This window comes from Neomonachus schauinslandi, chromosome X (genome assembly GCF_002201575.2).
Source record: "Neomonachus schauinslandi chromosome X, ASM220157v2, whole genome shotgun sequence".
Lineage (NCBI taxonomy): Eukaryota > Metazoa > Chordata > Mammalia > Carnivora > Phocidae > Neomonachus > Neomonachus schauinslandi.
In genome coordinates, this window is record NC_058419.1 from 4,580,551 (window position 1) to 4,592,323 (window position 11,773).

The window sequence follows — 11,773 nt, forward strand, 5'->3', positions numbered from 1 at the left end:
AATCAGCCATCCCTACCAGAGCCCAGCCAGCTCCCGAGGCAGCCGCCTGGAGGAGGGGATTGCCCTCTCCTTGTCGCGCACGCTCCCTCCATCGTGCCCACGGCCGCTGACACCCACCCCCCAGCCCACACTGCGCGTGCCTGTCCCCTGCCACGTGTGCGTCCGTCACGGTGAGTCACTGGTAGGCATTGAGTGCAAACAAGGCATGAGATGCAAGTCGCCGGAGCCCCAGCTCCAGCTCCAGTTCCAGGTGGGGTAAACAAAGGCAGAGGAGGCTAGAAGACAGCGTGCGTCCTGGTCCGCTTGCGTTCCGTTCCAGGGAGTGGTGTCTAATCTGGCATTTCAATATTTAATTTGGGAGGCGGGAGGACGTATTTACCAGGGCTCTGGGTGATAACCACCCTGGTCTTCTTCCGAAACACTGGAGCAATTTTAGGAGGTTCTGGAACTGGGGTTTCTTCCGTTTCCTCATTATCTTCATGATGGAGGTCGTAGGAAATGTTTCCATATTCTCTCAAAAACGGGAAGATTTCAAGCAGAAACTGACAGAAATCCTTGCGAATCCCAAACCACCCTGAAAAAGAAGGATGTACTTTTTCAAACACTGGCCTCCACTGAATCTCCTTGTCACTTTACTTTCCCGGTCATGAAGTTTTATTCGTACAACGTAATGCTTCACCCTGATGCCTTAGAAATGAAGATCGAGCGAGGCCTGGATACCCACCAAGGGCAAGAAGAAAGGCCTGTGGCTCCTTGGCTCTGCGAGTGGGCTTCCCAGACTGGCAGCGACCACAGGGCGCGCTGCGACCTCGCTAGAGATCAGGCAGTGGCTGGGGTGGAGGTGTCCCTCTGACGGGCCTCCAGCGGCTAGGACTGCTCTGGCACGTCTCCGACGGGTACCTGCGCCGTCGAGGCTACGTCACCGTCCCCTCGTCTTCCCCAGCTGGGATGCGCTGACACAGGCCAAAGAATGTCAAGCATGTCAAGCAAAAAAGGGACTTCAGGCAGCCTCTGGCAACCACGCTGGTCCAGGCCGGCAGGCAGCCTGAGCTCCCGGGGCCCCCTCAACGCTGCTTCTCTGAGGCGTGCTCTTGCTGTCTGTACCCCAGGACCGTCAGCTCAGTGCTGGCCCTCCCAGGGCACACCCCCACCCCCCACCGCCCCGCCTCCTGGCTTCCAGAATGGCACGCTCCGGCGCTACCTGCAGAGAGGCTAACAGTCTAGTAAGGAAGGAACTGTTGTCAAAGATCACTTCAAAACTGAAATGTGCCATCGTGCAGGTGGGGAGGAGAGAGGGCAAGCAGGTCACCACTGACAAGCCACAGTGATGTCAGCAATGTTGCTGGGGAGAGCCAGGAGGACACAGAACCTAAGAGCACTCCCAGGGTTTGGTGGGTGACATGGATTTTGATCTAATCCTTGGGAGCCTCTGGGAAGCAGGGCTGAGAGGCTACCTAGCACGCTCAGCCCTACCTCAGATGGCAGAGTGCGCCATTAGGGAGGTCATGGTACAGGGCACGGAGAGCAAGGTTGACAGCGCACCCTTCCCTTGAAAGGCCCCAGGTCTTCCTCGGGCGACCTCCTTAACTGGGACCCTCAGGCTCATCCTTTCACAGAGTGGGGCCACACACACTCACGCGCGCACACACACACACACAGGTCAAGGGCTTCTGAAGTGCTGAATACGTACAGTGGTTTCCTCCCTTCTGTCCAAATGTGGTTGCCATCAGAGTGATCAAGGAAAGCCAAAGAGGGACAAATATCGGGATACAAGAGAATGCGTTGTGGCCGTCCAGTTTGTGAACCAACAGGATCTGAGGAAAGAGAAATAGTTGAGGTTCTATTGATAAAGCATCTGAGGATGGACAATGGCTGAGATCAGTCCACCCTTCCCTTGTCAGGTCTCATAAGGGGGAAGGTCGGCTCCACGGGAGACTGGAGAAACCCTCTATTCTGGGGGGAAGCGCAAGGTAAACTCTCATATCCCTCTTTAGGACGAAGCAAAATCTGTCTACTTGGGAAGTTTCCACCACCAGGCTTGTTATGGGAAGCTCCTGCTGGTGTTTGTTCTAAAGCATCAACAGTGCCCAGTCTCTAATTCTGCACCAACTCCCTCTTCCTAGATGTAGACACATCAACACACACTGGTGCATCATGGCTATGGAGACTCACCGCTCGCCCCCTTCCCCAAAAGAAAGGATGCTCTAATTCTACCATCATCCTCTCCATCCCTCCATCCTCTGCGGTGCTTTCAGAGGGCCGTCACAGGGAAGGGTGGGATTCAGGGCCTGAAGAGTTCTGCTGTCGAAAGCTTACCTCAAAAGTAAGGAGAGGCACGACGATGGTCATCCAGCTCAGTGCCATTGTTATGTGTGTCCTTCGCTGTTCTGCAATCACATCCATGGAACGCAGGAACAGGACAGACCACACGATGTAATAGAGGACCACCAGGCACAGAAAGGACATGAGAATCCACAGAGGGACACACACGACCTGAAGGAAGGAGAGAAAGAAGTCGGTAGGGTCTGTGCCCAGCACCTGAAGGCGGGCCTAGCCATGCCCCTGGCGGACGGCCGCAGTTAGGACGGCCCAGCTCGGCGGCACTGAGGACGGCCTGGGGCCGCCGCCGCTCCGGGCCACGCTCCGCCACGGGCCGCGCTCGGGCTGGAGGGCCCGGCAGCTGCCCGTCTAAGACAGGACGTCACGCGGCCCGCACCTGGCTCTGCCCCGAGGGAAACAGGGCGGCCTGCGCCCCGCTGCCCACTTGCGCCACCTTACCCTGACAGCCCCCCCACCCCCGGTTCACGGCTGTTTGCCGGCCCGGCCTGATGCTGCCCTCCGCTCATGCGCGTGGGACGCCGAGAAGGCTCTGCCGCCCGGTCCCTGCCACCTCGCCCAGGTGGCTTCCACGCCTGCGGCTGCCGCACCACAGCTTGCTTCACCCCCACACGAGCGCACAGGAGCCCCCGGGCCTCCCCAGGTTCCCCTGTGTGCTCTTCCTCCCTCCTGCACTGGCCCTTGGATCCGTCTGGCATCCCTCTGTCTCGCTATCAAACAGTAAATTGACTGTTTTCCCTTGGTGGACAGGTCTGTGACTTTTCACACACACATGTGCAGAGCTGTGTATCCCCAGGCAGGACACAGGACAGCTGCTTCACCCCACGGGACTCCCTCGTGCGGTCCTTCACGGTGTCATACCCTCACCCCACCCCCAACGCCTGGCATCCACTGACCCATTCCCTCTCGCTACGCTTCGGTTGTTTCAAGAGCATCCCACGGCACCGCTGTCTGCGGCTGCCTTCTTCCCTCAAGCCAGAGTCGTGAGCCCCCCCCCCACCCCCGCTTGCTGCGGGTGACGACAGGCTGTTTCTTTTTATTGCCAAGTGGCGTTCCAGAGGGTGGATGCGCCACTGCCCGTGCGTCCAGCACCCGTGGAAGGAAACTGTGGTGCTTTCCCGCATTTGGCTGTCCCGAATAAAGCTGCTACCAACACTCAGGCACGGGTTTTTGTCCAGCCCTACAGCGCCATTCCTCTAGGGGACATACCCCGGATTGGCCCTGCTAAATGGTATGTCAACTCCGTGTTTAACTTGCCATGAAACAGCCCAACTGTTTGTCAGAGCGCCTCTACAACTCGGCATCCCCACCAGCGATGTGCAAGTGTCCCCGTCCCTCCCCACCCTCCCCTGCGCTCCAGTTCGTGTTTTAGCTCTGCCTTCTGATGAGTGTATCCTGGGACCTCATCCTGACCTTGATTTGCCCTTCCCTACTGGGTAATGATGTCCTGTCCTTGTGTATTTGCCATATGTATATCCTCTTTGTGAACTGTCTTTTCAAGTCTTCTGTCAATTTTAAAATTAGGTTGTTTTTTGAGTTTTGAAAGTTAAGATGTTTTGGATCCAAGTCCTCATTTGGACACATGTTTTGCGAATATTTTCTTTTACTCTGTGGCCTGTCTTTTCATTCATTTCATTTCAGTTCTGAGCTGCTCTTATGGACCTTGTTGTTAGTTGTTAGTGCCACTTATAGGGACTCCTGATCTAACCCCAGGTTCCCAAAGATTTTCTCCTATGCTTTCTTCAGATAGTTCTTCGGTTTTCCATTTTGTTTTTAGAACTATGACTTGAGTTGGTGTGTGATTTTTAATCCTCTCAAGTAGCCTGGAGTTTCTGATGGTAGGTTTTGCTGTACAATCTATGGAGGGTCTCTTCCCAGGGCCCTTCCTCATTTAGCAGCGCTCACTTAGCCACCCTCCCCCGCCCCCGCCGGGATCATAGTGATCATAGCAGCTTCCCTCGGTCTCTCCTGATCACTGTGAGAAGCATGCCATCAGACTGTTCCATCTGCTGACTGGGGCTGGAAAAACCTCTCCGCTCACCTACAAAAAACATTTATAATTCATCTTTTTTTTTTCTGATTGCACCTTATACTAAAATGTTGGTCTTACTTAGATTTCTTTCCTCTATATCACAACAGAAAATCCTGAACCCAATTACCTTTCTCCAGATATACCACCCTAAAGATGGAGGACAGGTACCCGAACATTTTGTATTATGACTGTTTTATCAAAGACTTTGGGCAGAGATGATGAGTTCTGCCTTTATTCATTATGGAGGTGACTATGTTCCCTCATTTTCTTCCCTGTCACCAAATGAATATTTTCTCTTTTTGCTATACTTGGTACTTTTTTTTTTTTTAAGGTAAACCATGTTCATAACAGAAAATGTCTTATGTGCAAAAGGACACATCAAGCAGCAGTGGGAGTGGGGACCCAAAACCCCAGCACGACCTCACCTCCCAGAGGCCACGTGCCTCCTCTCTGTCGGTTCTCACCTGCCTTCTAGGCATTCATAGCAGGAAGTCCAAGTCCTACTGGCTTATCTGTAGCTTGCTATGAATATATAATGACATGTGTACGTACCCATATCCACCCCCGTTCCCACCCCCTTCTATCCATCTACACAATTTCAACCAAACACCCAGGAACTGAAGCCACAGGTTCTGAGCAGGAGTGTCCAGTGGCACAACTTTTTTGAAAAGCAAGTCGGGGGTGCAGCCTGTCTTCCAAAATCTCAAGTTCCCACCCTCTGGCCCAGTAATACTGTCTCTGGAGTCCTTCCTAAGAAAATAATGAAAAGAATCAGGGGAAGATTTTTAGGCACAAAAATATATGTTACATCATGATTTATAATCACACTGGTATCAACTTCAATATTCGGAAGGGGATGTTTGGTAAATGCATTTGAAGAATATTGCATCAATTAAACTTTAAAAATTATGTTTATAAACACCTTTTATTGCCAGGGGAAAATGCTCATGATGCGTTAGGATGAGAGCACAGCGCACAAAACCGTGTGCGCCGCACAGGCTCAGCTGCCTTCACGAAGCGGTAATATCCGGCACAGGAAACCCGGGACACTGGCCATGCTCTCTCCCAGTGGGTTACGGGTCATTATCATTCGATTACCTAAGCTGTCTGTCTTTTCCAAGTTTTCTACAAGGAACACAAATTACTTTTATAATTAAAAAAAGAAAAGTTTATTTAAGGATTTAAAAAGTTACATACAAGCCAGGGCCAGTGGATGATCTTGTCCAGTCTTAAGGCAATGAATATAAACTGCAGGATGTTGACAGAACACAGTATTTCTAACTAAAAATGAAGAGAAGAATCAGTTAAGCAAAGTAAAAGTTGTATTGAATACTGCAATTATTTGGTTAACAAACTAAAAGGCAATGCAAATTATAATACGGGAAAAGTTTGATGAAGTTATACTGGGACCTCCTGATTTTCTGCACCGGGGAGCGAAGCAACGCGGCGACAGCAAGAAACCTGCCCGCCGGTCTCCTGCCTCGGCCCCTCTGCTTAGCGGCTGCCTGCCCTTTATGCTCTACCAAACAATAGCCTTGTTTCCGGGCTCGCTGGGTAGAGGCAATCCGTGGCAGACAGCACAAGCGTCCTTCCTGCCCCTACCCGTAACATACCTGCACTTCTTTCTTGTACCCAGGACTCAGCTCCCCACCCCTTCCTTTCTGGCTCCTTGAGGACCTTGTCACATCAAGACATCAATTACGGATTCTTTATTGCATCGTTAACCTCTCCTGTTCCACTGATCCCTCCCAGAAGCACAGACACAAGTTCAACTCATTCCCATTAAACACAAAAGAGCCCCAAGACCAAATGAGCCCCTCCCTCCCTGGAGCCAGCATCCGCTCCCAGGCCTAGCACTTTGTTACCATCCAGCTCAGTGAGACAGCGTGAACGCTCCAGCCCGTGGCCTCCCCATTCCGAGCTCCCAGCACTGCGATCCGGCCTCCAGCCCCGACCACTGGCAACTGCTCCGTCAAGGTCGTCAGTAACCTCTACGACATCAGACCACCTGTGTCAGATCATCCTACAGGGCATCTGTGTGGCATCTCTTTCCAGGAGCCCGGCACAGTCTCGCCCTCCTCCTGGTGCTCTTGCAGCTCCTTTTCAGTCTCCTCCTCTCCTTGAACCCTGATGCCCCCCAGAGCCTTCAACTTGGTCTTCTGTCCGCACTGGAAAGACACGGACACGAACACACAGGCTTCCCCTCGCTCGCCCTGCTGTCTACCCAGCCCCAGCTTGGGTGGCCTCCTGCTGGCTGTTCCACCCGGCTCTGTCTCTGACTCAGCCTTCCTGCTGTGGCCCAGACCCAGCTCTCCCAGAGGTGCCTCAGCCAGAGCCAGTCCCAGACTGAGTCCATTAGCCCCTCACACCTTCACCCCGTCCCCCCTCCCTTGCTGTAAGGCACCGCGGCAGCCCAGTGACCCAAGGACCCAAGCCACACCACCAGCAAGCACCATCTCCTCCTTTCCCACTCCTGCATGCTCCGTCACCACGCCCTGTCCTCTCCACCAGCCCGACGACCACTGCCTCATCAGGCCTTTCTCTTTTCACCAGCCACCACCCCCAATGCCTCCAACAGTCCCCTGACTAGCCTCCCAGCCTCTAGTCTGGAAGGCTCTCTGCTCCCAAATACCCGCCAGGCCGTCTTCCTTCTGGCGGCAGCACTCGCTACTCTTCCGTGGCTTGCCACTGCCTACAAAATGAAAATCACAGGAAGCCGTCTGATCTGGCCCAGAGCTTCCCCAGAGTTCTTGTTCACAGGGCATTTTGTGAGGGAGCAATTCTTTCCGAGGCCTCTGGGCTGAAAGAAATCCTTAACAGTTCCACTGGGTTAAGTAATTAGATCTAAACTTAGTATTTCTGTCCTAAGTAGCCATCTAAAAAAAAATAATAACTCCCATAAATCAAAAGAAAAATATGATTTTTACTTCACTCCTAAATAACCACGACTAATTCCCATGAGGTCGTGCGTGCCTGTTGGGCGCCGCACCCGCCATCCTCATTAGCTGTTCTCCACACAGAGTTTTGCACAGCACGACCTTCTCCTCGCGGCAACTGCCAACAACCCAGCTTCTTCTCCAATATCATCAAAACTAATGTAGGGTGACCTAATAATAAAACTGTAAACTACTTGGAGGTATCCCCGCAGCTGGTGGGTATCATCGCTTTTCCCTCAAAAATGTCCACTATCCCATGGTGCCCTGGGAGTTCACTATGGCGGCCTGCAGCAGCTCAGCACATGCCTGAGGACTGAGGATCTGGCCCCTACGTGGCCCAGTTCCTCTCTACAGCCTTCCTTTCCCCCAACTCCCACCACTCTCTTTCCACTTCATGCTCCAGGCAATTTTTTTTTATTGTGGTAAAATACACACAACAGAAAACTTCCCGTCTTAACCATCTTTAGCTGTATAGCTCAGCAGCGGCACTAAGTACATTCATACTGTTGTGCGACTGTCACCAACATCCATCTCTAGAAGTCTTTGCATCTTGCAAAACCGTGCTTCAGTCACATTGCAGTCACCAGAGTTCACTCAGCATGACAGATTTTCTCCTGCCTCTACGCCTTTGTGTGTGTGAGTCCCTCTGCCTGGAAAATATCATCCCCTACCCCACCTGCACAGGGCGCCCTGGCAAACCCCACTCTTCCTTCATGTCTCTGTGCAAGCCTATCCCCAGGCACCCCCTAGCAAACGTAGTACTCTTCCTCCCGGGACACAAGCACCAAGAGGGAGCTCGACTCCGGACATGGTGCTTCTTCCCCTAGGTAGGAACACCCAGTGTGACTACATGAACGACTTAGTTTTTGTAATTCCACATTAGGAAAATATGGTTTCGTGCCCAATGTAATCCTGGCCCTTGTATATACTTTTACTTTCTAAGAAACAAAGTTCCAAATTTTTACATGTATCTTAAACTTCCTCCTTAGTCGCTATCCGGCTACATTTAGATGGCTCTCTCGGTGCTTTTTGACCTGGGCGCCACGGCCCCTGCCCTAGGAAGAGGCTGGGAGCGGTGCAGGGGCGCCCCTGGGTCTCTCACACACTTATGGGGAGAGCCCCTCCACCAGCATTTAGTGGGCGGAGGTCAGGCAGAGGCGTCCCGCAGTGCGTAAGACGGTCCTGCTCGACAAAGCATTTCCTATCCAGAAGGCCACCGGCCCATGTCCCTCCCCCACCGAGAAATGTTGAGCCAAACAGGGACTATCTGGAATGTGTGACTTCAGTGATTCTGGTTTATGTAAGCCTTTGCAAATTTTTTTTTTTTTAAGATTTTATTTATTTATTTGAGAGAGAGAATGAGATAGAGCGAGCATGAGAGGGGGAGGGTCAGAGGGAGAAGCAGACTCCCTGCCGAGCAGGGAGCCCGATGCGGGACTCGATCCCGGGACTCCAGGATCACGACCTGAGCCGAAGGCAGTCGCTTAACCAACTGAGCCACCCAGGCGCCCCTGCAAATGGTTTCTGAAGCCTGGTTTGGCTCCGCCTGTGCAGGTAGTAGCGAAACCACGCAAAGCAGCGGGTGGAAATGGTGCCTTGACCAGCACAGAGACACGGAGTCAGGCGACGCTGGAAAAGGAGTCCGGAGCTGGCATCAAAACCTGAGTCCGACCACGTAAATTCAGGAGGCGACAGCATGGGAGTGGCAGTGGAGACAGGAAGGAAGCAAGATCATCCGCAGTGTGGCTCACAAGTACGCACAGTGAGGACAGAAAATGCCCAAGCCTAGAATCCTCAGCAGCAACAAAGGAGCCAAAGCAGAGGGGGCCAGTCTAGCCAAAGGCCCAGGAGTGTCAGGAGCCACAGCGGGCCTGGTGGTCAGAAAAAAAGGACTGGAAGGGCCCACTGGATCTGGCCAGTGTCCTGGGAGTGGGGGAGCTGAGCGGGGAGCCAGAGGTCAGAAGGGCTCTGCTGGAGGGAGCCTTTCTGTGAACGAAGAGAAAGGCACAAGAGCCAGACAGAGGACTGAGAAGCTTTTGCTGCTGTCGTTTTGCTTTCTCTTTCAGATGCGAGAGCCCAGTGTTACCAGACAGAGCATGGATGGACATAGGAGCAAATGCCCGGAGGAACCGGAAGGGGTGAGGGTCTGCCTGCAGCGGGGAGGAGCACCATGCAGAGGCCTGACAGGTACCAGGTTGCCCGGGGGTGAGGAGGGTCTCTGTGCTTCCCAACCTTGCTCTCAGGACTGTCACCCAAGGCATCTTTCAGACATCTTTTTCCGAATTGTGCTCCCTCAAGAAGTGTTCGTCCCCCTGGAAAGCAGCCAGAGGGGCCTTGCAGACAAGTGGCCGGGTTGAGGAAGGCGGGGGGGCAGTGGGCCCTCAGATGGCCCTCCCTCCATGGTCGCTGCTGCAGGACTGGCCACGCTCCCCTGTGCCCTTGCCCTCTCCCCGGTGGAGACTAAGCGTCCTGGTGCTCAGGGCTCAGGGTCCTGTTCCACTGGGTTCCCACGGAGCCTTGCTCCCTCACCAGCCCTCTCTACGGGAGCCTTCCAGCCCCACTGCCACTCTCCTTCCTGCGCTTGTTACTCACCCAGCTCAAAACCAAGCCTCCCTAGCATCCAGTTCTCCCCTCGCCCCGTCCGTGTAGGGCTTTGGGCCCTCAGCTTCCGTGCGGTTCGGTGTGCAGGCTCTGGGGTCGGGCTGACTGACATGTGATCCTGGCCCCGGCCCTGCCCCTTAACGAATGGCCAGGAACAAAGCCCTTCCCCTGTCGTAAAACAGGGGTGGCCACTGCATCTACCTCACCAGGACACTACCGCCCAGGAAGAAACCAGCCCGGGGCCCGGCGCACGGTAAGTGCTCAAGAAATGTGACCTGCCGTCACCTTCCGTGCTGGTACTAAGACTGCTCACGCCGCTTTTTGATTCAGCTGCGTCTCCCCTATGTCGAGGCACAAAGGGCTCGAGGCGAACTGGGGAGCAGATGAAACGCTAGATCACGGGGTCTGCGGTGGCGTGGCGCTCGCTCTGAGGTGTCCACGTGCCCGGGCTACACAGGACCGCTTACCGAAGCGAGCGCGAGTCTAGGTATTGCTGTGAAAGGACTGCCTTTCAGTAAAGACCATCCTTGAGACTGTGGGTGGTTGCATCGAATGAGTTAGAAGGCCTGAGGTTTCCTGGAGAGGACGAAATTCTGTTTCAAGACGCCAGCATCGACTCGGGCTGCATCTTCAGCCTACCGGTTCGCCCTATGAATTTCAGACTTGTCAGCCCCACCAGTCCATGAGCCAGATCCTTAAAATTAGTCAGTTGCACTCTCTCTCCCCCTCCCTCCCTTCCTTCCTCCCTCCCCCCTTTCCCCACCTCTCCTATTGGCTCTGTTTCTCACGAGAAGCCTGACCAACACTGGGGACTAGGGAAAGCCATGGAGCTGGACGGAGCCTGCGTTCTAAGTCAAGAAAGAGAACCATGATTATTTCCATCAGCTTTTGTTTCCTTACATACCATAATCTAGAGTTACAGACTAATCTCTTCCTAACAAAGGGCAAGAAATGTACATTACCATAAGAGACCAAAACATTTTACTTTTTAAAACATTCTTGAATATATGAAATCTCACCTCTAGTGACCTGTCATGTCGAAAGCCCCAAACACAAGCTGCAACGGACACCGGGGAGACAAAGAACAGCGGCATGAAGACCAGAAGCCAGAAATGGCTTCCTCTTTCAATCCTGTCACAGACCAGAACTTCAAACATCAACAGGAGCAAGTGGATGCCCACTGCAATTAACATGGCTTTAAACTCCACACACGTTTCTCCTTCTGCTCTAAAAAGAGACATCAGAAGAAGAAGAAGAAAAATACTCAGTTCAGAATCTCCAAAACAGGCAGGCAGTCCAGGTCAAATACCAACTTATGTTGATACTATGAACGATATTTATAAATCTGACAAAAAGCAAAGGAAGTTAGGTAAAAAGCGAACTTACACTTAATCTTTAATGGGCAATCTTTCAAACGTCAAAGAACTACTACATGACAATAAATGAACATTACAATCAAACCAGACAAAGTTTTAACTGGATAACGACATTCTCAGAAGTGACAGCCAGAGTTATTACTCCCCTGACAGTAAACATAAATGCTTGTGTTCATAACTTTAAATTAAACTACTTCCAAGATTATTCAAGCTGATTGCTTCTACTACTAAAAACGGACAAATATCCCTTAAATTTCATGATCCTCATCTCTCAACAAATTAAAAACCATGTAAATCACATTTCATGCAATACTATAAAAATAACTAGCTTTATGAATAAGTGTGGGTTATAGTTCAAGAAAATATAATAACTATTGTTAGGTGCTATTTTAAAAATGCCGGTAAAATTATGAACGTCTTTTTATTTTCCTTTCTATTCCATGAGGATGAATTAACACCTGCAGATGAAAGAGAAGGAAGAGCAGTTAAAA

At 52.2% G+C, this 11,773-nt stretch overlaps 1 protein-coding gene across 1 annotated transcript; it reads right to left on the reverse strand.

The window, feature by feature from the left end:
- Positions 1-323: 323 nt before the first annotated feature.
- On the reverse strand, positions 324-11,200 carry TMEM185A (transmembrane protein 185A). Its single transcript, XM_021683376.1, has 5 exons — positions 10,926-11,200; positions 5,567-5,650; positions 2,317-2,493; positions 1,691-1,814; positions 324-574 (listed from the first exon to the last, which is right to left on the reverse strand). Exons 1-5 carry the CDS (start codon positions 11,145-11,147, stop codon positions 330-332), a joined length of 852 nt encoding a protein of 283 aa, XP_021539051.1. The 5' UTR covers positions 11,148-11,200; the 3' UTR covers positions 324-329.
- Between the last annotated feature and the right edge of the window lie 573 nt (positions 11,201-11,773).

What these genes read in the sequence shown, in the direction of transcription:
- TMEM185A (XM_021683376.1), bottom strand. Translation starts at nt 11,147, where the DNA reads ATGTCTCTTTTTAGAGCAGAAGGAGAAACGTGTGTGGAGTTTAAAGCC. An exon ending in GACATGACAGGTCACTAGAG is followed by an intron (nt 5,651 to 10,925) that starts GTGAGATTTCAT and finishes CTTCATTTTTAG; the next exon opens with TTAGAAATACTGTGTTCTGT. An exon ending in TGCCTCTCCTTACTTTTGAG is followed by an intron (nt 1,815 to 2,316) that starts GTAAGCTTTCGA and finishes CTCTTTCCTCAG; the next exon opens with ATCCTGTTGGTTCACAAACT.